Raw genomic sequence first — 25,940 nt, forward strand, 5'->3', positions numbered from 1 at the left:
TTTACCAAAAGGCTATCCACGGTATGCTCAGACGTGAGTCCCTTGCTCACTTTGCCACTGGATTCAAGCAAGCCGGGCTGAAGAAGGCTGAAATGCCAGAAACCGGTCCTCAGTAGCTTGTTTCCGGTCCAGGGAAGGCATGGCTTGGCAGTTCGGGCTGGACTGTTCCCATGAGGCACAGGGTCAGACTGATTTACATATGGCCATGTCTGAACTGGGGTGGCAGAGTGGGCTAAAGAATGGTGATGGATCAAACCCAGATCAGTTGACTGGGGGTGAGTGCTTGTATTGTCAACGCTCCGTCCATCATTTCCTTTGGTTTTTCTATCCACTCAAATACTCATATATAACTGATGCAAATAATGTTCCGTTTGCTCGAATCCCTGGAGTGCGGGATAGAGTAATTCCAAACATGGAACATAGATTAGGACTAATCTTAGCAGCACAGAAGGGCTTGCCTCTGCACACGCAGGTGTTTCCGCAACAGTGTCATTGTTAAAACAGAGATACTGGTGGCCGGGCATGAGGAAACAGACTAGAAATGATGTTCTAGATCGAGATGAAAGTTTCAACAGTGAAATGTCCTGCGCAGACGCCCCATTTAATTTTAGATAAACCATTAGCTTGCTTTTACCTAGACCAAAGGGATGGCAACTATAAATATATCATGGTTGCAGTGGATTCATGCTCAAGATTCATTTGGATGTGGCCTCAGCGCTCGGCTGATGCCCGAACTGTTATAAAAGATTTGTGAGTCTTTAACGGCACATACGCAATCGGCACGCTACATTCCGACCAGGGTCCTGCGTTTAGTTCAAAGGCTTACAAAGAGGCCATGGCCGGCTTGGGCGTTGCATTGAGGTATTGAAGTCCATTCCATCGTGAGGGAAATGCGGTAGTGGAAAGAAAAAACCGGGACATAAAGCAATCTATAACAGCTAGGGTATTAGGCTCGGGTGACGGGTGGGTCAAACATCTAATAAGTGTCCAACGTAGTCTTAATAGATCTTCTCTGGGGAATCACTCCATATGAAATACTATTTGGTACTAGAATGATTGTTGAAGACCTCGATCGTCATACTTCAGTGGTAGAACAAAAACCCTTTGATATCAAAGGTCGTTTGGCTGTTTTGCAGGACTTAAATGAAACAAGGAAAAGTCTGAGCAACACACTACGGAAGCCAACAACCCCTGAAGAACAACCACCTGTCCCAGCAAGGCCTGCCTGGATTCCAAAAATTGGGGATCTAGTCGGAGAAAAGATCACAGACAAGAAGTAACTTGGGCCTTCATACAGGAAACCAGTACCTGTGCTAGCAATCCACGGATCAAGAACAGTGTTACTGTCGCCCCTTGCTGGAAGAAAGGAGAACAGGTCCGTATACATCGACCTGGTAAAACCACATCATGTGGCCAATAATAAGTAGTAGGCCAAGTGGACTCCAAAGATGTAGCAGACGACCGAATCTGGCTACAATCCAAGAGGTTTAAACTGAGAGACTCATCACCTTTGAAGAACCTGCAGTGCGAAAAGTCGGGCTATGCAATAAAGCCATAGAGCTTGTACCTCTTGAAACCCAAATATCACCTGTCTACAATGAAATAGCATCTGACTATACTAATATGACAAAAGATCCGGTAACTCCAGTGATTTCACGTAATCCTGATGCAATACCAACAATTGACAGAACTGCCTCTGGCTATTTTATCAACTTTGAAACATTTTCTGAGGATCCCAGTGAGCCTGAAACAAAGCCAGCAAATAAAACTTTCAAAGAAAAAATAACAGAACTCTTTCATCAACTAGAAAAAACGTACCTGGTTTCACCATGGGTTGAATTTTGGATTGTCTTAGGTGTACTTTTTCTCCTACTTTGGCTCATTCTTGTATTAACTTTGGGAAAGCTGATAGATGGGAAATATAGTAAAATGGACACAGCAAGTAAGAACATCAGCTTGCTCCTTAAGCCACACAAATCATCCCATCATGAGCAGAGAGACCTGTCATCAGTGAACATCACAGCAGTTCCTATACCTGGTGGTATAGCATGGGACAGAACTGATTATGATATGTATGGTCCTGTAGAGCTGTTGAGGATTCCACACCAATTCATGGTTTCCTTGAGTTACTTTGTTTCACCCAGCACATTTTCTGATGATTTGGACTTTGAGAGTGTTAACAATATGATGTCAGCAAAATTTACAAAACATGAATTCTTAGAAGGTTCATCAGATTATGAACAAATGTATTGTTTTAATCACTATAGTCATCATTATTTGCACAAATCTGCAAACCCTAGAATTTTTTATACTTATAATCAATGGGAACATTGTCCAATGCCACCAAAATGTAGCTCAAAAATATTCCATGAAAAAAGTCCATACTTCTCAGGTTTTAATGTCTCAAATCCAGAAACATTTTACTTTACAATTTTAATAAGACAGGAATGAAAAGTATGTTGACCAATACAAAGCAAACTTACTCTGCAGCTTTTTATGCTCAGTTGTCCACATTAGGTTTTGAATTTTGGAAAGACAACATTAAGACAAAACTGTCTGGGGCACAAAAGACTGGCAGGTGCAGGGATCAGAAGCATTATTTAGAGCCTGCATCATCCCTGAGCAAATAATGTTTTTAAATGACACTGTTCAACAGACATCTTGTCTTGGCTTAGCTAAGATAAAGGACTCAAACAAACCGTCCATACCAAGACCCTCACCTATTAGTAATGGCACTATAGATGAGGAGGTTGACGTAAAACACATTTTACAACAGAACAGAACTAATCCTGATTGGAAAAAATGGTTAATCTGGCCCACAGACACGAATAACTGTCAAGCTTGATTCCTGAACAAAACACAAGGGTTCACAGTGAATAGGCCAGATCCAAGATATGCCCAAAGACAACATCCAGGGATAGTTACAACATACAGTGTAGGGAAACTATGCCTTGAGTGGCTACTGAAACCCACACTTCCTGAAATAAAACTTTACTTGCAGATGGCGTTGATTTAAAAGTCATCTTACTAAGATCTCGTAAACCATGTCATAAACGTTTCATATACACTGGTATATACGCTGATTACAATGAAGCATGGAAAGTCACGCAAATGGAAACTACAGAACGAATACGAGAAATTGATAGTATTAATTTGGAGAAAACTCTCTCTGTAGTGGACAATGGGTTAACGACTCTGTCCTCCAGAATTTATTCTTTGGACAGCATTGTATCTTCTGCTATAGATATAATAGACCAGGACTTGCTCATGTTACAACATGGACAGTCTCAATTACGTTCTATAATGCTGCTAGGCTGGACGGTACAAAATCTGCGTTCAGGCTATGTGCCTTGGCATCTAATCAACACCACGTCATTGTTTACTGGATTTAACCTTACAATATACAAAACGAATACTATACCCAGTTAAGTGGTACAGCTATGGGTTTCCCAGGAGCCTGTATCTACGCCAATATATTCATGGCCAAACTGGAACTTGAATACATACGAGAGGACAGAACTTGGAATGAAGGCATACTATACTACAAAAGGTATATCGATGAAATTTTCCTAATTTGGAAGAAACCATTGGCAGATTTACAGAGGAACATCAACAGTCTGAATCTAGTGAACCCGAGAGTAAAGTTCACCAGCCAAACAAGTAACACGACAATCCCATTTTTGGATGTATCAGTGGGAATTAAAGGAAATGTTATTGTCACAGAATTATATAGAAAACCTACCGATAAAAATACATCACTACAATATGGAAGCTTCCATCCAATGACTCTTAAGGATAACCTTCCAATTTCTCAGTTCATGAGAATAAAAATAATCTCATCAGACCAAGTAGAATGTGCAAAGAAACTTGAATATCAAAAACAATGTTATCTCGATAGAGGATATCCGGAAAAACTGATTGTCAAACAAATGGAAAGGGTAAAAGTAATACCACGAGGAGAGCTATTACAAAAAAAGACTAAAGCGGAGAATAAAAGAATGGTTTTCACATCTAAATACTCCACTGCCTCAAGAGATATCAAAAGAACTATAAACAAAAGGTGGGATATTCTGCAAATGGAGAGTGATTTTGGACTATCATATGAACACAAGCCACTGTTTGCCTACAAGAGATCTCAAAACTTAAAAGAACTGCTTAATAAATCAGAAAAAATGGAATCTTGTAATGAAACTCATAAAGGCACAAGGAAATGCTTTAATTGCAAGAATTGCAACAACGCCATCACAGGTGATACACTGCAGCATCCTCAAACAGGGGAAAAGATTAAACTAAGGCATTCAGCAAACTGCAATGCAGAACATGTCGTATATGCAATCAAGTGCCCCTGTGGGCTATTATATGTTGGCAAAACGGATAGGAAACTAAGAATCCGTCTTTCAGAACATAAGAGCAGAATCCGCAACAAAAACATGACATCACCACTTGCAAAACATTGGGCTGAAAACAACCACACCATAGCTCAAATACGCTTCCAAATTATCGAGCAGGTTCCACAACGATTGGGATTTGACAATGCAAAAGCTTTACTAAGGAGAGAAATTTACTGGATCCGCAAACTTAAAACTGTGGCCCCTTTTGGGCTCAATGACAAACTGGACATGATATGCTTTCTATGACCTTTGGTCTAAATATGACCCGCAATATTCAAAGTTCCAGATATGAATCCTTAAAACATAGTTGCTGTCAATAGCTAGCAACAGCAGTTCATTCTAAAAGAAAAACAATGATAGCTTTAATTCTCAAAGGAGAAACTAACACAGTGGTTTACAACTATAGGTTGTCATAATGTATAATGAACACATGAATTGCTATTAACATAGGAAGATGCTAGGCAAAGAGATGCTTTAAATGTGTTATAAAAGTTGATTATTCTAATTCCATTCACCTCTTTCTTTCTTTTTCACACTTTACTTTTCCAGCTATTGTGATAAGGTAAATCCGTAATTCTGATACAATAACATAACCCAAATATTGGTAGTATATGACCCTAGAAATCGAAAATCTTCAAATATGCAAATTCCTTCAATCTAAGCATATCAAATATCTATCTACAATCTGTTCACTAGTAGAAGATGCCAGGCTACTTTCCACCATATTCAGTAATGAGACTGTTCCACAATGGCTGCCAAATTCACCTTTTTGTGCCTAGTCCCTTATCTATTACGACTAACTCGGCTTGACATAGTCATAGGACTATGGACACCTATGCGTTACTGTCACAACACGCCGGTCGAGAGTGAACACGGAGATTACCTGAGCGTTGCTCGGTAAGTTGGAAAGACATCCCGCGTCTGGTTAGACATATAATAGTCGTTAACTAAACGGCACTTTGCTAAAACACGCATCGTTTTATATTTATTTTTATTTTTTCCAGCGCGAGTAAATTAAAAAGACGGTAAAGACTTATTCAGCACAACCCGCAAATTACAAAGTGTGCTCATTACAGCGCCTGAGCGTTGCTCGGTAAGTTTAAAAGGCATCCCGTGCCTGGTTAGATACATAATAGTTGCTAAGTAAACAACACTTTGCTAAAACACGCATCGTTTTACTTATTTTTTCCAGCGTGAGCAAATTAATAAGACGGTAAAGACTTATTATCTCAACCCGCCAACTATAAAGTGTACACGGAGCTCATTACAGCGCCGCACGGTAAGCCCAATTGTTAACCCACGCTAGGCGGGATTGTAAACAACCAAGATCGCAATAGCACCTGGTTATAACAAGCACTGTCTCATTTCTTTTGTAGCGCGGTAAATATTTTAAAGACGTTCGCGAGCCATCAGGCAAAAATCCTGGACTCGCAGGTAAATGCTGTTCTTACAGAGCACGATCTAGAAATAATCAGTGTATCTAGTAGATTATGATATATATCTTTATCCGCTTAAACCCATTAGAATCCATCAGTTTGACTTCGTGTTCTCAACCAATCAGGTGAGCTACATGCTTTTACGCATAAACGCAAATTATAAGCGTGGAGAGGAATGTCATCTTATACATATGCTTCAACTTATTCACAGATAACTTGGTCCCACCTGGAAATGCAGATTTACTTTTAATTTACAACACTAATACTTCTAAGACAACCAGTTACTAGGGTAAGGTGATCAACCTATCACTTTAATAGCAGATCTTTATTCTATAAAAATATCAATACTAATTGAGCTTCCTATTTTCTTTTCTTCTTCTTTTTCTTTAGACCCCTGACGAAGGGGCGTTGACCCCGAAATTCATTGGGTTACGAATGTAATTGTGTTGTTTCACGTTTTATGAACTGTATATGAATTTGTGATTTTCATGATACAATTGATTTGATGTAAAGTTTAAAAATGACATAATTGAATCTTTATTGACTAAACTTGTTTGTTGAAGAACAAAGATTAACATGGATTATCGTTTTTATTGATTATAATTTAATAGTAGTGCGCACCGGAGTCCTGGAGATCTAGCGATCCCAGGCCATATTCACATGTTACAACATGGACAGTCTCAATTACGTTCTATAATGCTGCTAGGCTGGACGGTACAAAATCTGCGTTCAGGCTATGTGCCTTGGCATCTAATCAACACCACGTCATTGTTTACTGGATTTAACCTTACAATATACATATGTAATGTAATATTATATGCTCAGAATGAAAACATTGCTTTTAAAATGAGTACAGCACATTTATGTGCAACCATTTGAAATGCGTCTCTTTGTATTTTGGGTGGGATTGTAAACACATGCTTTTGATATGTTTTAAATACTTAGAATTTAGTAATGTCAAACACAATAAAGTGGAGTGGGTGTTGTATGGCATTTAAGGACCCTAGTGTAATTTTCCAGATTCATGCCCATATATAGGTATAAATCACCTTGTCCTTATATAGGCATAGAAATCAAAACCATATTTAGACTTGGCCCATGCAGTCCAAATACCGCATGGCTACTTCCACTAGTTCTGAAAATCCACAACGATTTCTTGGAAAAACTTTCATTCAGCAGTCAGGGACTTCCCCTTGCTTGAATATTGATTTTTCCAAAAGCTCATGGGGTTTTCAAAGAACTGCGAGTCTTTTATGACGGTATTATGTCCAACCTTACGTAAAACTCAGCACCTTCAAAGTATAAATATACCCACACTTGCCATAGCAAACACACAGTGGTTTGGAGCATTTCCACTATCTACTTGCCCGATGCAGCTCGCTACAGCAAGTGCCGAAGGAAGCCGACCCTCCAGCTGACACACTGAGAGAGACGCTGTCTTTTCTCCTGACGAGAAATCCAGCTCCGGTGTTTCCGAGGTCCACTTGCGGGGTGTTGGGAAATCAAGTCCTGAGACAGAGATACCAGACCTCCTTTATTCTAAAATCAAGGTAAGGAGCTGATAAGGCCCTAAGAGGAATCTTGGATAGATTTGTGGCAAAGAATACTCAAATTCAAATTCAAATAAAGCTTTATTCGAAGAATACTAAAACCTATGCTAAACCACACTTACTTCTTCCCTCGTACTAGACCTAGGTTAGGTACATTGGGGTAGGTGTATTTTAGAAACACCAGTTGAGTACTTTTAGTCTTTGTTATTTATGCATGTATTTTATGGCTTAGAAACCATACCATGCTTTTACAGTATTATTTTATAATACTCTTCTTGCTGTACACATTATACTTTACAGCCAGTATTACGATTGTAGCAGTTCATTTCTTCTGCATGAGAAAGAAGACAGTTCAATAAATTGCTTTTTATTTAAAACGCCCGTCTCTCTTTTTCTCTGCACCTCTGCTGAAACGAAGCATGCACGATTGACTGAGTGAAATACTTATCTATTGTTTCCGCAACTCTAGAGATATATTTATTATTCTTGGGAAACAAAGTTGTCATGTGTATGCGGTTGTCAGAACCTAATCCCTTCTTGTTAATTCGAGAAAGTTTCTAGTGACCTCTGAGCTAGCTGGCACTCACTATTAAGTTTAGTATATTCGATAGAGACCTAGTAGACATAAGTCCTACGTCAATTCTATAGGATATAGTATTCCAATGCACAGAGACTGTTGGGAATCTAGGAACTACACTACACTGGAATCTCTAGGGAGCGGAGGTTGTTACGTCTCTTTCGGTTTTCCTGTTCCTCCAGCTTCCAAATGAGGTCCTTACCCGCTCCCTCATGCTCATCAGTCTTAGTTTTGAGCGAGGTAACGTCCTACTCTAGTTGTTCTGTTCTTTCTTCCACTGAAGCCATTCGATTTACGATTTTGGCGCAAGTTTTTTCCACTTTCCTGACTGCCCCTTGCAACTTCTTCGCTGCCAGGCGGGATCTGCGACTATCGGCTTTGGCTTCTGCCTGAATGCTCTTGATAGACTGCAAAATGTCTGTTAAAGCAGGTTCACTTCTTTGATCGCCGAGTGTCCGCATTTGATTGATGCCGGTGCCAGTGATTGTTTGATTACCCCCAGAGGTGTTAGAAAAAATTGTGAGCGATGTATCATTGTAATCCCACTTCAAATCTGTGGCGTTCTCTTTTTCAGATAGGTCATAATTCTTTTTGTGGCGGTCCCTGCTTTTCTTCTTTTGCAGTATTTTTTGAGACATGTTTAAGTTTCTGCAGGTCGGTATTAGAGCTGCTATACCACTTGCCAGCCTCCTCTCCACTTGACAAGGAAATGCTAATATGTGACATCTCAGAATCCTCTGTAAGAGAGTAGAATTGGTCCTGATTGTAAGGCGTTTTCAGCATGTAATCTTGCTGTGTGCTACAAGTGACTTGTGATGATAGTACAGCATTCAAGCACTCCTCCTCTGGAATATTTGACCTGCCCCTTGGGATAGTACTATTGTTGTTGTGACTGTCAATGCTACCCCCGGGAGCGCTTTCTAGCTGAGCAGAAAGTACCAGGTCAGCAGTTTTTTTGCCTTGGATTGTGGGGAAGGGGGTATCTGGGAGCTACAGATCGCTCGGTACGACTGGTGAGGAGTGACCTATTACTTCTCCTTCTATCTGTACAGGCACCTTTATCGTTACTTCAGGGGATCCATGGAAGCGGCATGGAAGGGGCTCCCCCCCACTCGCAGCACCAAAGCTACTGGTAATCAATGGCTGAGAATAGTCAATTTCTTTATTTAAGCGAGCGGGGGCTTTTTTGTAATAGCGGTATTTGCTATGTCGTTTTCCCCGGGGCTCTTGTCAGCGCACTCTCTCTATTCTCCTTTCTCGCCTCCACTTTTGCCTTTCATCACTAAAGTGTCCAGCTTTTTTTGCCGTGATGCTGCTACAGTTGTGCTGACCTGCGAGGGTATCGTGACAATTTTGCCTTTCGCTATGCGTGCCCTTTGCTAGTCATTCTTACTTGTCTCTCCTGGGTACTGATGTGGAGCTGTACCGCAGATGGACTGGCTCTTGAAGAATTTCCGTAGCGGCCACAGCGCGGTTGTAGAAGCTGACAGTTTCTCCTCTGGAGCGCGTCCCAGCGCCTAGCCATGCTCCAGTGATTCCGCCGTTCCGCTTGAGGCTTATGCAGGCCAGAGTGAATCCGAGAGGTCAGAGCCCGGCGGATGTCCTCGAGGCAGGGAAGATGCGTGCATTCGAACCACAGCAAACAGGTAAGCGAGATGATAGAACGTTTTTTCTGCTGCATTCCCTGGTCAGGTTTTTGTTTGGAGGTCATAAAAATTCAGCTTTGTGACAAAGGTTTTTTCAGAAGCGAGTTTAGACAAATTTTCGGGGGATGCTCAGCGGAGCATCACAGCGGTGATGTTAGCTGGACGCCATCTTGCCTCCAGATACAAGATGTCTAACTATATATTGGCTGCACCAAAACTAGTCATGTTTTGTGTCAAACATGTTGTAGTCCTACCCCAACACAGATTCCAGTGTTGGATGTAGGATCCCATGTACTGGGGGGACCCCTAGGGAGCACCCCTGTATTCCAGATACCTGCCTTTTAGGGTCTAACAGCAAGCTAGTGTTGCTGCAGACCAGACACGAATCTGCCCTCCTGATGCTGAGCCACGCGCTAGCAACGGAAGGTAGAACAATAGGTTTCCTATCACAGGGAGATGTCACCAGCTCCCAGACAGGAATTTGTGTATTGGGCTGAGGTGGAGCCATTTGCCAGTGCCACCAGACTGCTTTGAAGGGCTCATTTGATGCACTGCTTCCATACTCGAGTTGGAACCAGTTCAGGGAGCCATTGGCTCCTGCTCTGGTAGGAAACTAGACAAAGGACATGCGATTATACTCCCCTCTGCCCAGCTCCTCTTCTGGGAGGAACCCCTCAATCGTCTCAAACCTTTCCTTTCGGTACTTAAGGGTTTACCTATGGGTGGCTCTTCAGATTTGTTGTGGGACAAGATTCAGATCAAAAACACCTCATCCTCAAACATCTGGGCATATTGGACATCGCTGGACTTCGTTTTGAGACTTGAGACTGCATCTGGAAGACTCCTGCTGCTCCTGGTTGCGTAATTCTGCTAGTCTTCTGCGTCTTCTGTGCCTGTGCTCCAGGCCTATGGGCATCAAAAACACCCAAAGGAATCTCACTTGGAGTGAGGGAGTCCCTAGTCTGCATCTACAGGTACCGCAACTAAGCAAACGGTCTGCTGCTCCCTCACGCAGAGAGGCTCAGCAACACAGGTGGTGGTTCTGCAACTCCCTCGAGGTCTGCACTGTCTTCACAGCAAGTTTGAAGTCAGCATCTCTCGTCGGAACAGCTGGAGCAGTACCCCTGTGCACAGCATCACAGGGGTACTGTCAAGGCTTGTTGACTCTCTTCTTCAGAGATCTACGAGATCCAAGAAGCTGCAGACTCAAATTTCCCCTCCTACTAAGATCTTCATTCTCACTGCATCCTCTGCACCGTGGGCCTGCATCATTGGTGAGCTGCTCTAGGTTCTCTTGCGACTCCTGTGCTTTTGGCCTGTGGGTCCTCTTGAGGGTCTTCTTTGGCTCCAGTGGGCTCCCCGCTTGCTTGGGGCCTGCTCTGACTTTCCTGTGTCTGGTGAGTCCCTTGGACATTGTTGGTCCGGCACTGCACCTTCTTTGCTTTCCTCTTCTGTTGCTGTTGCCAAGACTTGTCCTGCTGAACACCGACCGTCTGGCTCCCAACTTACGAGGTGGGACAGCTCGTGCACGGCTCCTGGTCTTCCACAAAGTTCCCTGGTCCTCACAGCTGCATTGATAAGGTCACCGTCAACTCTCTCTTATTTTCCTTCATCGGTGGTCATTGGTCTTCCGTGCCTTCTGGTCACTCCAGAGTGACATAGACTCCGTTGTCCTCTGCTTGCAGGTTCGTCTCTTCAAGAATCCATCCTTGGATTCCACCGGACTCTTTCTTTTCTTTTGCCAGCAGCATCTTTCCTGAAGTCCTCCATTGTGGTCTACGGTGGCTTCTGATGTCACTTCACACCTATGCACCCTGCTTCCCTGATGTAGGTATCCTGGTTCCTAGAGTTTCCAAGGGTGGAGTGACTCTCAAACCTTCTGTCTTCCACAGGGTTTCTTCAGGATCCACTGGGAAGGGTCTTTCTTCTTGAAAATTGCAACAGCGACATTCGCATTGACTTGCATGAGTATGGGGCTGTGTTTCCACTCTGCACACAGCCTATGTGGGGTTCCTGGGTACTTACCTTGGGTGGTTCCTTGGGTCCTCAGGTCTTCTAAGTCTCCCGGTGCCAGCCTTCCAGGGTCTAACAGCAAGTTAGTGCTGCTGCCGACCAGGGACACGATTCTGCCCTCCTGCTGCTGAGCTGAGCTCGAGCAGGGGAAGGAAGAACAATGGGTTTCCTGTTACAGGGAGGCGTATTGGGCTGGAGTGGGGTGCTTACCAGTGCCACAAGACTGCTTTGAAGGGCACATTTGGTGCCCTCCCTGCATACTCCAGTTTGAGAACGGTTGGCTCCCGCTCTGGAGTGAAACTGGACAAAGTGCCTGGGAGTATCCTCCCCTCTGTCCAGGGGTCCCTCCTCTGGGAGGGACCCCTGAATTGTCCCAACCCTTTCCTTTGGGCAATTAAATGCATACCTGTGGGTGGCTCTTCAGATTCATCATGGGACAACATTTAAACACCAAACCACTTCGACTTCTACCATCCAGGCACTTTGGACTTTGCTGGACTTTGCCTAGGAACCGAGACTGCATCAAGGAAGATGCATGCTGCTCCTGGTCTCATCGTCCTGTCAGTCTTCTGTGTCATCTGTGCCTGTGATTCCTCCAAGTTCTTCTCCAGGAATTTCCCTTGTAGTGAGGAAGCCACTGCTCAGCATCTGCAGGCACTGCAACCAAGCTGACCGGTCTTCTGCTCCTGACATGCTCCTGGTCACTTCCAAGTGGCATAGACTCTGTACCCTCTGCTTGCAGGTACCGCTCTTCAAGAATCCATACTTGGGTACCACCAGACTCTTTCACCTTCTTGGACAGCTGCATCTTTTCTGAAGTCCTCCATTGTGGTCTACTGCAATTTCCGACGTCACCTTGCACCTTTGCACCCGGTTGCATAGGTGCGAAGTGACGTTGGAAACTGCCTGGTGTAGGTATCCTGGTTCCTGTGGTATCCACAGGTGGGGTGACTCTCCAACCTTCTGTCTTCCATAGGGTTTCTTCAGGGTCCAATGGGAAGGGTCCTTCTTCTTGGAAACTACAATGGTAACTTCCCTATTCATTTGTATTGAGTACCTGGATGTGTCCACTCTGCATATAGCCTCAGTGGGGTTCCTGGGTACTTAACTTGGGTGGTTCTTTGTGTCCCCAGCTATTGTGAGTCTTCTGGTCCACGTCACATCACAACATCGATCGCAGTTCGTATTTCACTTCTTTAGTATATGGTTTAGTCTCCCCCTGGAGACCATTGTATATTTGTGCTTATTTACCTGTTTACCATTGAAGTATTGTGTGTATTGTGTTGATATCTCCGGGTAGAGAATATACCTATGTGTTAGTGAGTGTGTATAATCAATATAACTATTTTTTATAACTATAAGGTGTGTTTCTTTTTCGTTTGACCTACACTATATAATTTGTTCTGGAAAAACAAGCTGCTAAACACTCCTTGTGGACTAAGCCTGAAAGCTGCTCTCCACAGCTACCAATTATGGAACTTTCTATGCTTGTCAAAGACCACTAAAATAACCATAAGGGTTGTCTGGATTAGTGCAAGGTGCTTCACTTAAATATGTGTGCACCATATACAAAGTCTGCAAGGTATCCTGGAAAGCATGTGAAAACCGTCCAAGAACACAAGGCGTGCTGGTGGACCTTAACGCAGAACTAGGAGAAGCAAAGATTTATCTGCCACATGCATCTTGACTCCTAGATTCCTTATTTAATGGAGTCTTAGGTGCAGAGTATACATCCTGTGAGGCTGTAGCAGCCTAATCTACAAGGCTATGAGTGGTACAATGCCTGAGGAAACAAAATGAGTCTCCTGGAGCAAGTAGGTACCTGCAAGATATAGCACAGTCCACAGAGACCCCTGAATCAAGTTTTACCCATCTTCCTAACAATATGTCTAATAGGGCCTCACTTTATGGAAGAACATGTTCCTCTACTGAATGTCCTTGGTAAATCAATCAGAGGGTCGGTGGACTTCTCCACTGTAGGCAGGGACAAGTCCAAAACTGCATCCACTTCCCTCAACACATCTGTGAAGGAGGCTCTTGCTTCAGTAGCGAGACTAGGAGCGGAAAGTAGCTCTGAGGCTGGAGAGGACTGCAGCCCACTTGCCTCACCAAGAGTAGATATATACATGTAGTTCTCCTAAATCCATATAAGATCTGCGCGTTTAGACAACGTAAACTGTGAGATCAGTGTCCAGAATGATTCCAGACACCCCCACCGGATATGTTTGCCTGTATACCAGCTAACTCACAGTGCTACTATAAACTCCTCTTACCAAGGAGCAAATTGTTTCTGGCAACTATCAAACATGACAACTCTGACCCTCAGGGATCGTGGAAACAGCCCAGTACTTTTTGCTCAGTCACTCATGCTCACCTTATCTCAGAGAGATACACAGAATAAATGTTGGGGAAATTTTCAGTAAGCATTAAATAAACCAGCATCATTCTAGTGTAAGATATGTGTGCTGTAATAGCCATAAGACAGAAACAAATTTATACGGTTATAAACAAACAGAGTAAATAGATAGTAGAATTCTACCGTAGTGCTAAAACAATGAATATATGCAGGGATATAAATGCATGACAGTAATAATGCGCACTACTACGACGCTAACCCTACCTAAATGTACCTAAGTGTACCTAGCATATATGTAAGTGGATAGCCAAGAATACCCCTAGGAAAGAGCCAACACCATTACGTGATGTGAGAGAATGAAGGACCCTGTCTTGGTCTTGAGTTGGACACCCAGCAAGGGATGTCAGACCATAGTGTGCTTGAGTATCTGCTTGCAGGGACCTCAGCGTCTTGTGTCAGCGCATCAGCAAGGAAGACTTTCTCTTCTGCCTACCCCAGCAAAGATATGGTGCTTATGTACCCAAAAGGTACCCTCAGGTGCTCTACCTTGCTGTGTCATGTTGGCCGAGGATGACAATATGGATGACCTTTATACATAGTTATTATGCAGAAGATGCGGAAGATGGTGGTCCTGCTGCGATTCTGAGAACACTCATGCATTATAAATGAGGCTAGTTTTCAGAGAAAACCACACAACATTTATGCAGCACCTGCATGGTAACGGGTCAACACAAAACCTGTTATGTGGGTAAATTTAGGTGAAAGGTTAGGTAACTACGTTGGGGTACATTGTGAATCATAACAATTTCCAACTCTCCTCCACTTGAGATGGAATAATCTCAGAAATGGTCTGAAAGAACCCAGACCTCCTTACATCACCAGTTAAAGGGAGACTCTCTGAAGTCTCACCTGAGAAGGAAGTGAAAATGCCAAACTCTCCCAGTTTGCTCTATCAACTCCGCACCCGACGCCGATCGACTCCGAGAAGGCGATGCTTCGACGTCGATAGGAGGAAGAAGAGAGACTTTAATCTGTGCCACCAATGTCAATGCCTGAGTCAGCTGGTCAACAACGGATGCCGAAGGTGGAGTCACAGAAGGGGTGTATAGAGGCTCCATAACAGAGTCAGCTGACGATGACCGGTACCATCCTAAAGACTCAAATGGCCCAACCACCTTGGATGACGAATCCACCACTGTGGTTACACTCACATCCTTTGGGCCAGTGGAATGTGGAGGACCAAAGATGAGGTGTAGAGAGTTATAATACTTCATCATCTGGGCAATCAATGCCTTGGCTCCCGGAAAGATGAAGAGATGCAAGGTGGAGTCACAAACGGCCTCCTCAACCAGTGCACAGGAGGGGCAGTGAGACCCAGAGTCTCCACACAGAGGGTGCCGCGTCTTCAAACGCCTGCGCATACCTTTGGATATTTCTGATGTATGACGTCCTGTAGAACGGCCTTGTGAACTGACCTCCACAGGAAAAGAATGGTGAGGCTGCAATGTCTAAGAGGACCCCAACAGACGTGCCACCAGCAACTTCATATGGCATTCCTTGAGCGCCTTTGGTTTCAGTCTCTGGCAGGAGCCACAATCCTCTGAGTCGTGGTGTTCCCCCAAATACTACACACAAATGGTATGCAAGTCTGTAACCGTCATCTGTCGGGCACAGGTCCCACAAAGCTTAAAGACCGACGACATTGAAGAAAGGCACACTGTTCCACCGACAAAAGCTGTGAAAATAGGCGAGGAAAAAAGGGCCTGAGAAACCACTTCTCCGGATCCACTTTGCAGCATGGAAAAGAAGAAACTGACACCGGTGTGCTGCAGGGGACTTTTATAGGTGCACTGATGTCACAACCAGAGTCGACGTCATCATGGAGCTGTAAGGCACTGTCCCCCGGAGCGCAGAGGGACTGCTGACAAATGTCCAGATCCATATTGATGCCTGGGGAGAATTGAAAAGTTAAGGAATCTGAGGCTAGGTGTCTCTATCAGATGTTCTCAGGCAGACATTGCGCCGCAAGGCTAACATCTACGAAACGGCTCTGCTCAACTTCTCAGTCATATCCAGACCACTGATCCCAATAACGTGCGCGCACGTTATTGGGAACAGTGGTCTGTAAATGTAGCGCGCAGTGATGTGTGTGGAGCGTGCACACACACAGTACATCAAACAAGAACGTTCGCAACCTTCAGCCTCGGTCTTGGTCAATGGTGGGCTGTCGGAACCCTTTACCATTACAAGAGGCCCCCGGCAGGGTTGCCCGCTCTCGCCCTTACTTTTTGATATCTATATGGAGCCTTTCGCCCAATTGATTCGTGAAGAAATTAACATCGCTCCATTTAGTCACAGAAATTGGGAAAAAAAAGTGTCTCTATACGCGGATGATCTTATGATCTTAACATCTGATATCAACACAGCATTCCCATTAGTAATTAATCTGGCACAAAAATTCGGCAAAATTTCCGGCTATGAAATCAACGCCACAAAAACCGAGGTAATGGTATGGAACATTACTAATACGACATTACCAGTACAACCCTGTGACAATATGAGATATTTAGGTATTAAAATTTTAAATGATATCAACCAGATTGCCCACATAAATTTTACCCAGGTAGCCAAAGACTGCAGGAACTTAATGAATTCTTGGAGACATCTCCCATTGACGCTCTTAGGCCGCTCGAATCTGGTCAAGATGTCCATCCTGCCTAAATTGACCTTTATTTTCAACAATTTACCACTTTACTTTGAGAAGAAAATGATAGCAAAGATGCAAAGTGACATTTCTTCATTTATAGGGAGGAATAAGTCTGTAAGAATCTCTTGGAATAAACTAAGGCGCCGTAGGGAGAAGGGGGGTCTGGCTGGCCCCAATATCCAAATCTATGCCTGGGCATTTCAGTTGGCACATGCTCGAATCCTATTTAAAACTCCAAAAGATCAGGGCATAGGCCTTATGTTTTCTACACTACTAAAATGTGAAGGTTTAAATCAAACAGGATTTTTATTTAAGTTTGGAGATCCAAAATTTTTTAAGAAAATTAAGTTGAAGATACTACAGGGCCTAGCAAGAACCTGGTACAACCTTAGAACTACTACCAAAATAGGCTACTATTCCAACGGTTCTCCTATATGGGATCTTCCAGCTCCACCTGAATGGACTAAAGATGCATTGATAAGCCCGCTAAAAGAAGCTGGGATTTTGACTTGGGGAGATCTCTTTTTTGAAGGGGAAATGTATTCCTGGGAACATCTAGTGAGTAGGGTAGGCTCAAACTTATCAAGACTGAAATTTCTCCAGATCTCCAGTTGGGCGGCAGCACAAAAATCTGACTCCACTCGCCAACTAATCCCTTCATTGGGTGATATCAGCCAACTAGAATCCTCCCTACTTGACAATGCCCTAAAAACCAAAGAGGTTTCCCATTTCTATAATTTAATCTTAGAGGAAATAGACGGAATATTCCACCTTCCAGATCATCTTTGGGGTCGTCTATTGCCGATAACTAATCTGCATGAACTTTGGGAAATATCCTTTACCGTGTTATGGGATATTGTAAAACCAGCGTGGCTGCAAAGAAACCACCTCTTTACCCTCCATAGGGCTTATTATTCGCCTCAGAGGTTGTCCAAATTCTCACCTGGTACACCAGTGGCCTGCCCTCGGTGTGGACAAGTCGAAGCCTCAGATGCACATATGTTTCACGATTGCCCACATTTAACATTTTACTGGCAATCAATAAGCAACAGACTAACATCTTCTATAGGTACCATGGTGAATATAGATTTAGGCCTTGTAATCTTTGGAGTAAAAGACAAAAAGCGTAGTGCAAATAATAACCTTTTGTTCTACTCAATTTTGGTGGCTCGACGAGAGATTTGTAAGCGTTGGAAAGAGGCCTCCCCACCGACACTACAAGATTGGAGTTCCTCCATGCTTTCTATATCGAAACTAGATTTATCTAGAGGAGGTAAACCAGAAAAAAGAGCTTTTTGGTTGAAACTCGATTGGTCTCAATGAGTAGAAACTGGGTTTTTTTTTTTTGTTTTTTTTCCCAGTTCCTATGATTACGAAGCCATGTCGAACTCCTTTTTGCTTATTCACATCTGTCCTTCATACCTAAGGTCAATTGTGGCATAGGCGGTGGTGTAATTTGGCTAATGGCAAGTTCCATCTTATACTGTTAAAGGGGTTGTGACTTAGCGTTAAGCTAATCTAGCTGTAGGGTCTTGGCGCTCCCTCTTAAACGACCGACCCCTACCAGTCATGAACTGAGACAGCATTTTAGTCTTCCAAGTCACACTCTTTCGAGCCCACGGCTCTGATGGTTCAGCCATGGTTGAGATGAGGAACAAAAAAAAAAAAAAAAGAAAAAGAACGTTCGCAAGCACCGGTGCGATAAACTGGTGTTTCTTTGATGTAGAGCCCATCTGCGGTGCACACTGTGTGCTTTTGTTTAATTATTCATATTAATTGCAGCGCCGTCACGAAATGCAATTAACATGAATACTTTAAACAAAAGCACACAATCTGCCCATCACCCTGCAGCTGCGCTCTATTAAGAAAAGAAATTCAGCAAGTCTACAAACAGGGCGTGAAAAGCACACGTCTTGTTTGTAGACTTGCTGAATTTCTTTTCTGAACAGATCTGGACTGCGGGGTGATTGTGTGACTTTGTTAAATATTTCAGGATAATTGCAGCTCCAGACGGGCGCTGCGATTAACCTGAAATCAAACATCAAAGGCCCACAATCACCCCGCAGCCCAGATTTATTAAGAAAAGAAATTCAGCAAGTCGACAAACAGGGCATGAAAAGCATACGTCTTGTTTGTAGACTTGCTGAATTTCTGTACTTAACAGATCTGGGCTGCTGGTTGATTGTGTGACTTTGCTAACATTTTCAGGTTAATTGCAGCTCCAGACGGGCGCTGCAATTAACCTGAAATCTTTAACAAAGGCCCACAATCACCCCGCAGCTCAGCTCTGTTAAGAAAATAAATGCAGCAACTCTACACACACGGCGTGAAAAGCACACGTCGTGTTTGTAGACTTGCTGAATTTCTCTTCTTAATAGAGTGCAGCTGTGGGGTGTTTTACACTTTTCTGTGCTTGGCATAGTGTGCCACCCTAACTGTATTTTCCTGTTTCTATCATTGCATCCAGATATATGATACAACAAGTAACATCATACCCAGGGCTTTAAGTGGGCTGAAAAAACTGGGGGTCTCGCAAAGGGGCGTGACAAGTGTTATTAAGGGCGTGGCTTAAGACACATACGCTAAAAATCTGTGCTTAGCATAGTGTACCACTGACTTGTATTTTGCTGTTTCTGTCATTGCATCCAGATATAAGATACAACAAGTAACATGATACCTACAAGTCAGGACTATTGCTTTGTCAATTAGTTGCATAGGATAAATAAGCAGCAACTATGGCTTGTATGTAATACTGAAAAGTCTTCAACTTAAAGCCCCAGTGACACCACGACAATGTTGCTGCTCCTGATTTTCAAAAAGAGAAGGGAAATCCAGAAAATGACTCTCTTTAAAGGATTTCCTTTCCCCAGCAAGTAGGATGACTAGATTGTGCAGCCCAAAAACCGGGACATTTCGCAAAAATAGAGGAAGGACTACAAATTTACATCAATAAAGTGGCAAATAATAACAGTCCTCATCCTCATAAAAACACAGAACAGGCACTAAGAAAATAAATACAATGTAATTTTTAAAACCAGCTTACTTATAACAGTTCACTCTCTCAAAAAAACGGGACATGAGCCACTTTTACCGAAATCTACTGGGATAACTGGAAGCAAGTGTTAGTGAAGAGAATACTCCCGACAGATGGATCAGTCATTTACACACTTGCAGCTGCCATCTGCTCAGACCTGCATCTTGGGAAGATTAAAAATCTTGGCAAGGTCTAACCAGCTTTCCACCCTTCTTAGTTCATTCAGGTGAGCACGGTAACATAGAGCAAGTGTTTAGAAATGACAAGATGGAGCAAAAGGCTCCTTATAGAACCCTCTAACATCGATATGCAGAGACGCTACTTCTGAAGCATTGCCATACGACACTCACTGTCTTCTCTGACATATCTTTTGTCCTTTTTTCTTAGACTCCCCAGCTGCTCTCGCCATCTCCTTCTCTTCTTTTTCTTCTTCCTCATTTCAGTCCCGCTCCACGTTTACCCACTTTCCCCTTCTCCCCATCCCATTCTTGTCTCCATTTCCTTCTCACTGCTTGTTCTTTGCTTTCTCTATTTCCGGTTTTTCATTCTCTTTTCTCCCTCCCAGTTCTCCAAAGCCTCTGGCTGCCTTTCTATTTCCGTCTCTCTCTTACCAATTTCTCCACTACCCCTTCCCCATGTCTCGTCTTTGCGCCCTGACTTTTTTTCTACTTTGTTCCTCTCTCTCCCCCTTTCTCCGCCACTAAATCCTATTTCTCACTAGTCTCCTCTCTTTTTCCTTCAGGCTATGTTACAATTTTGAAAACACATATCACTATACCTGAATATTACATGGAAGCACATTTAGAATGTGGACCCGTATGCCTCTGCAGTGTCGGTGACCTGGCCAAAAAGGACAGGAAAAGCTGAAATTGGATCACAAATCCAAAGCTCGTCTAAACAGGGGCCCCAGAAATAAGTTTGTCCCAGGCACTCAAAATCCTTCAGATGTCCCTGTGAATTTGTTAAAGTTTTCATGTTAATCGAGGCACCCATCGTGAGCTCCAATTAACACGAAAATCTTAACAAATGCACACAATCACTCGCAGCCCAACCCTATTAAGAAAAGAAATGCAGCAACAGAGCAGCCAAGGTTTCAAATTGCAATGTGGGATGTTTTCATAATTTCACTGTAATTATTAGTGCCATTTGAACAGGGCCGGCTTTAGTGCTGGTGGCGCCTGTTGTGACAATGTTTATTGGCGCCCCAATGACCACCTCCGCCATGGATACTCTCATTACCAAGCTTTAACAGTGACCCTCAAGCCTCCATAACCCCTCTTTCTTTCATATTTATTTTGTTTAATACGCCACTCATACCGGTGTAAGGTGTTAAGCACTTTACATTGCATACACATTACACAGACGCACTGTATCATAGTGTGTAAATCAATGTATAGAAAATGTTACATCAGACAGAGGAATAAAATGACTCTTCTTCACAGAGCTGGGCTGCTAGGGTTTTAAGCAAACATTTGGAGTGATATTTGGCAGTGCAGTGTGGTTTCTGGAGCACATAGCCATGGCTGCAGCGCACAGAGACCCTACACTGCCGCACACAGAGGAAGAAAATTTGAGGGAACATTGATCCAGACCACACCTAATGGTAAAAATCGCTGCATATCTCCCATCTTTCACTACTTGGGAGAAGAGGGGCAAGGCATCCTCCAGAACCCATGGCAGCACTTGCACAACTGTTTCCCATAGGGTATGAGAGTAATAGCCTAAAAAACATGCAGTGTTCACCAATTGCAATACGATGGCTGGCAGAAGGAAACAACTTCATCCAAAGTGTGCCCAGCCTTTAGGATTCCCTGTCCAGGGGTGCAACAGGAAATGCACCATGGCAAGTCGAAGCTTGGACTACCAAGCTCAGGGTTGGGGTGGTGGCTTGGACCAATTTCCTAGAAGGACATCTGTCAGTGCTTCATTAAGGGTCAACAGGGGTTCAGATGAGGTAGCCTCAGGCTGAAGCATGTCAAGCAAAAGGTTAGTCTTGACTGCCAATGAGGGAAGTTAAAGTCAAGGACCACCTCTGCCCTCTTTGCCACCATTCCATAAGATGTCCCCTCCTCAGTTGCCCCTGTAGGTGAAGGGAACATGCCAGTATCGGGAAAGTTGTCCAGTCCACTGGCCTCTCTTAGCTCCTCATACCAGTTCAAAGTCTCATAAGTGGTATCCAATGTAAATGTAGATTCATTTATATAGCGCTGTATCACCAACCAGTTTCTAAGCGCTTGCTTAGGGAACCCGTCCTGGTATTCCCCTGTTAGATAACCCATTACTGGGCATCCCCAAGGTGAAAGCCAGGCATCCCGCTGCGAGGGGCCGTCGTGGAGATTAAGCAAGCTATTGCCCAGAGTTGCAGAGTGGGACTCGATGATTGGAATCGGCGCCGAGGCGAGAATTGTCAGGTCCGGGGGAAATTTGAGCCCAAGACCCGCCGAGGCGGGGAATTGAACCCTGGTCCGGGCCAGACCTCTGCATCAGGGTCTGCCGCTCCAACCACTTGAGCCACACTTCTCCAACTGGTGTTCAAAAGGGTCTTGTAACCCATCACACTCTTACCCCATGCATGTATGCTCCAAAACAAGCACAGGCAACGAAATAGAGCCACACCGAGTCTTCAGGAATAACAATGGGGCTGGTAAAGCTTATGGGCACTGGTGGTGCAGGGACCATCGACGTCTGGACCCTCATTGAAGGTTGCGTTGGCACAAATGTGCCAATACAGATCTGTAAATGGATCCAGGAGACCCCACTGGACCAGAGGCCAGATGTGTTGATGCAGAATCGGATGGGGCCTCCCCCGATCCTGCAGGCCAAGTCTGCTCAAATACTCAGCGTATGGCCTTGTAAAACCTCTTCATTTGAGCAGTGGTTGCTCTGGCTCTCGGAAATGGCGGAGGAAGCCCTGACAACGGCTCTGCAGAACTGTGTCCGGTATGTCGATGTTCCCCACTTGTCTCACCAACTTTCAAGAGATGAGGTGAAGTTGAAGTCCATTTGGACTTCTTCTTCTTGTGACTCTTCATCAAGTATTCAATGAACCAAAGCGCGAGGAAGAGAACTTGGGACTTCTGCAGCGGTCCCGCGACCTTCTTCTTATTTAGGAATGACACCTCCAAGGAGACGCGCTAGATGGTGTCAACTGCCGGGGTGCAAGGAGCTGCCCGCTACCTCAAAGACTTCCGCGCAATGGCCCGGCAGTCCGAGCACGACTTTGAGTCGCGGTCACACTCGAGACACCATAAGCAAACAAGGTGAGGGTTGGTAACTGATATTGCACAGGTACAGGCACCACACAGCATAAACCCATCTTTCCTAGCTAGATGACATCTCGACACACAAAACAAAACGTTGAAAAAAGTCTGTCAAAAAGGGATAAAGGGGTAGCTCTTCTTCGGATCAGCGTTAACAGGTGTGGAAAAAAAAGAACTGACATCTGCGCCTCTGTGTGGCACCTATAAAGGTGACCACGATGTTGCTTCCGGCGCCAACAACGTCGACAATGCCGCACAGAACCAACTGAGGCACCCAAAGGTGGGAAGGGGTACTGCTCATGCAAAAGCTTCCAGATCCAGACTGACACCTGGGAAATTTCAAGGTAAGGAATCAGCAGCTAGGAGTCTCTATCAGATACATAATGTATGTCATCAAAATGTCCAACTGGACATGATGGCACAGGTTTTCCAAACCAAACAAATACGTCTAACTCTACCTGGGAGTCATGCAGGATTCAGAACCTGATAGTCTGGGATTGTTCTGATTTACAGTCCCCTGAGGAGGCCACAGACAGCAAGTGCCTAGCAATATGACCTGGATTATGACAACTGGACAATTTGTTTCACTCACTCACTGGCACACTCATTTACATGACAGTCTTATTACAATGTCATTATCCTTTACACCACAGTCGAAATGGTGACTCAGCTAAATTCTTGTAATAAACTGAAAGGATTTTAATTGTATATATTAGTCTTTTATGCATGCATAGCGTTGGTGTACTACCTATATGGAGGTCTTACCTGAAGGTGATGAAACCCGTACAAACTAAAGGAAAAAACACCATGCAGATGAGAATCCGAATCAAGGAGTTGTCGTCGGACAGCTCCCCCCACCAGATATTGGTCAGAAATGTCTGCAATAAGAGAAAAAGTCAAACGGTAGCAGCTATGATCATGCTATTACTGAAAATAGATTAACAGTACATGAAAACGAAGGTACACCATAAAGGCTTGTGTGGATAAAGCTTAAGGCATGATATGGAGACTGCCAAATATTTCCCATAGTGCATCTAATCGCCAATGCCAATGTGTTGTGTGGCTAACATGGGACAGATTGAGAATGTCTTAGCAGGTTCCAGTGATAGTTAGCGTCGGAAAATAGGATCTGCTTTCATGGTTACTTTCACATTTTGCTGGTGTCAGTACGTTTTTTTGACTAGTTTGTCTGGGATCCTGATAATCAGGACCCAAGCCAATGTGCTAATTCCCTGAATTTGGCATGGTAAGTACTTTGGTATCTCCACAATTGGTGTACCCTTTTAGGTCCCTAGTATATGGTATTAAGGTACTGTAGGAAAGTAGGATCTGCTTTCATGGTCACCTCCACATTTTGCTTATGCCATTCTGTTTTTCTGACTAGTCTGACTGGGATCCTTCTAATAAGGACCCCAGTCACTGTGTTCTCTACCTAAATTTGACTATGGTGATTGCTTTGGTACCTTCCTAATTAGCTACTGGTGTACCCTGATAAGTTCCTAGTATATGGTACTAAGGTACCCAGGGCAAAGGTACACCAGGGGTCTCCCATGGGCTTTAACATTTGTTATGCAACCCACGAGAGACCACTCAGCCTGTGACTACAGGTCTGCCATTGCAGCCCGTGTGAGCTGGTGCTAGCACCACTCACAACTGATACGTTTCCTTATATCTCAAGTCACTGCATTTAAAACATATAAGTCACCCCTAAGGTAGGCCATTTAAACCTGAAGGTAGGGTGCTTGGTCATAAGTGTAAGGGGGCCCTGCATGAGCAGGACACCCCCTACAAACCTAGGAGTCGATACTTCTGACTTTATAAGTGGGGTCAGCTATTTTATACATATAGTGGACATCATTTCAATTACGAGATGTCTAACTATATATTAGCTGCACCAAAACTAGTCATGTTGTGTATCAAACATGTTGGAGTCCTACCCCAACACAAATTCCAGTGTTGGATGTAGGATCCCATGTACTAGGGGGTCATCTAAGGAGCACCCCTGTATTCCCGATACCGCCTTTCAGGGTCTAACAGCAAGCTAGTGTTGCTGCCGACCAGATACGATTCTGCCCTCCTGATGCTGAGCCACGCGCTAGCAGGGGAAGGTAGAACAATAGGTTTCCTATCACAGGGAGATGTCACCATCTCCCAGACAGTACCAGGGGCCAGATGTAGGACGGCAAATACCGGTCAGTAATGGCCGATTTCGTCCGTTACCGACCGGTATTTGGATTTTGACATGTAGGTGGCCTTAATTTTACCGATTCGGTAAATTTACTGATTCGGTAAAATACCGAATCGGTAAATTTACAGAATCGGTAAATCCAGATGTAGGTGGCACTTTAAACAGTGCCACAGGCCATTACCGATTCGTTATTTACCACCAAATACTATTTGGTGGTAAATAATGAATACCTGTGTACATGCACATCTGTGCATGTACACCTGTGCCATGTGACACACATACATGCCCTTCGGCATGTATGTGTGCCACATGGCACACAAGCCAAAATCAGGGGTGCAACAGGGTGTCAAAGTGACACCCTGTTCCCCCTTGACAATTCTGTATTTTTACCGAATCGGTATTTACTGATTCAGTAATTGCCATTGATTCCTATGGGCCTCAAGGCCCATAGGATTCAATGGCAATTACCGAATCGGTAAATACCGATTCGGTAATTACCGAATCCTACCGATTCTGTAAAAAATACCGAATTTTTAGCTACATCTCATTTACCGAATCTAGAATACCGAATCGGTAAAATTCGGTATTTTAGAGTCGGTAAATGAGGATTACCTACATCGGGCCCTTAGTGTATTGGGCTGAGGTGGGGCCACTTGCCAGTGACACCAGACTGCTTTGAAGGGCTCATTTGATGCACTCCTTCTATACTCGAGTTGGAACCAGTTCAGGGAGCCATTGGCTCCTGCTCTGGTGGGAAACTGGACAAAGGACATGCAAGTGTA

The 25,940-nt window shown here is 43.9% G+C and overlaps 1 protein-coding gene across 1 annotated transcript in view; it reads right to left on the reverse strand.

Annotated features, from left to right (window-relative positions):
- LOC147693352 (transient receptor potential cation channel subfamily M member 2-like) overlaps positions 1–25,940 on the reverse strand; it is a 3,804,886-nt gene that overhangs the window by 2,538,070 nt on the left and 1,240,876 nt on the right. Inside the window, exon 16 of the mRNA XM_086935946.1 lies at positions 23,736–23,848. Coding sequence (XP_086792072.1) covers positions 23,736–23,848 — 113 coding nt within the window. The remainder of the gene's footprint in view (positions 1–23,735; positions 23,849–25,940) is intronic.

The sequence above is a fragment of the Lissotriton vulgaris genome, chromosome 8, assembly GCF_964263255.1.
Source record: "Lissotriton vulgaris chromosome 8, aLisVul1.2, whole genome shotgun sequence".
In the NCBI taxonomy this organism is placed as follows: Eukaryota; Metazoa; Chordata; class Amphibia; order Caudata; family Salamandridae; genus Lissotriton; species Lissotriton vulgaris.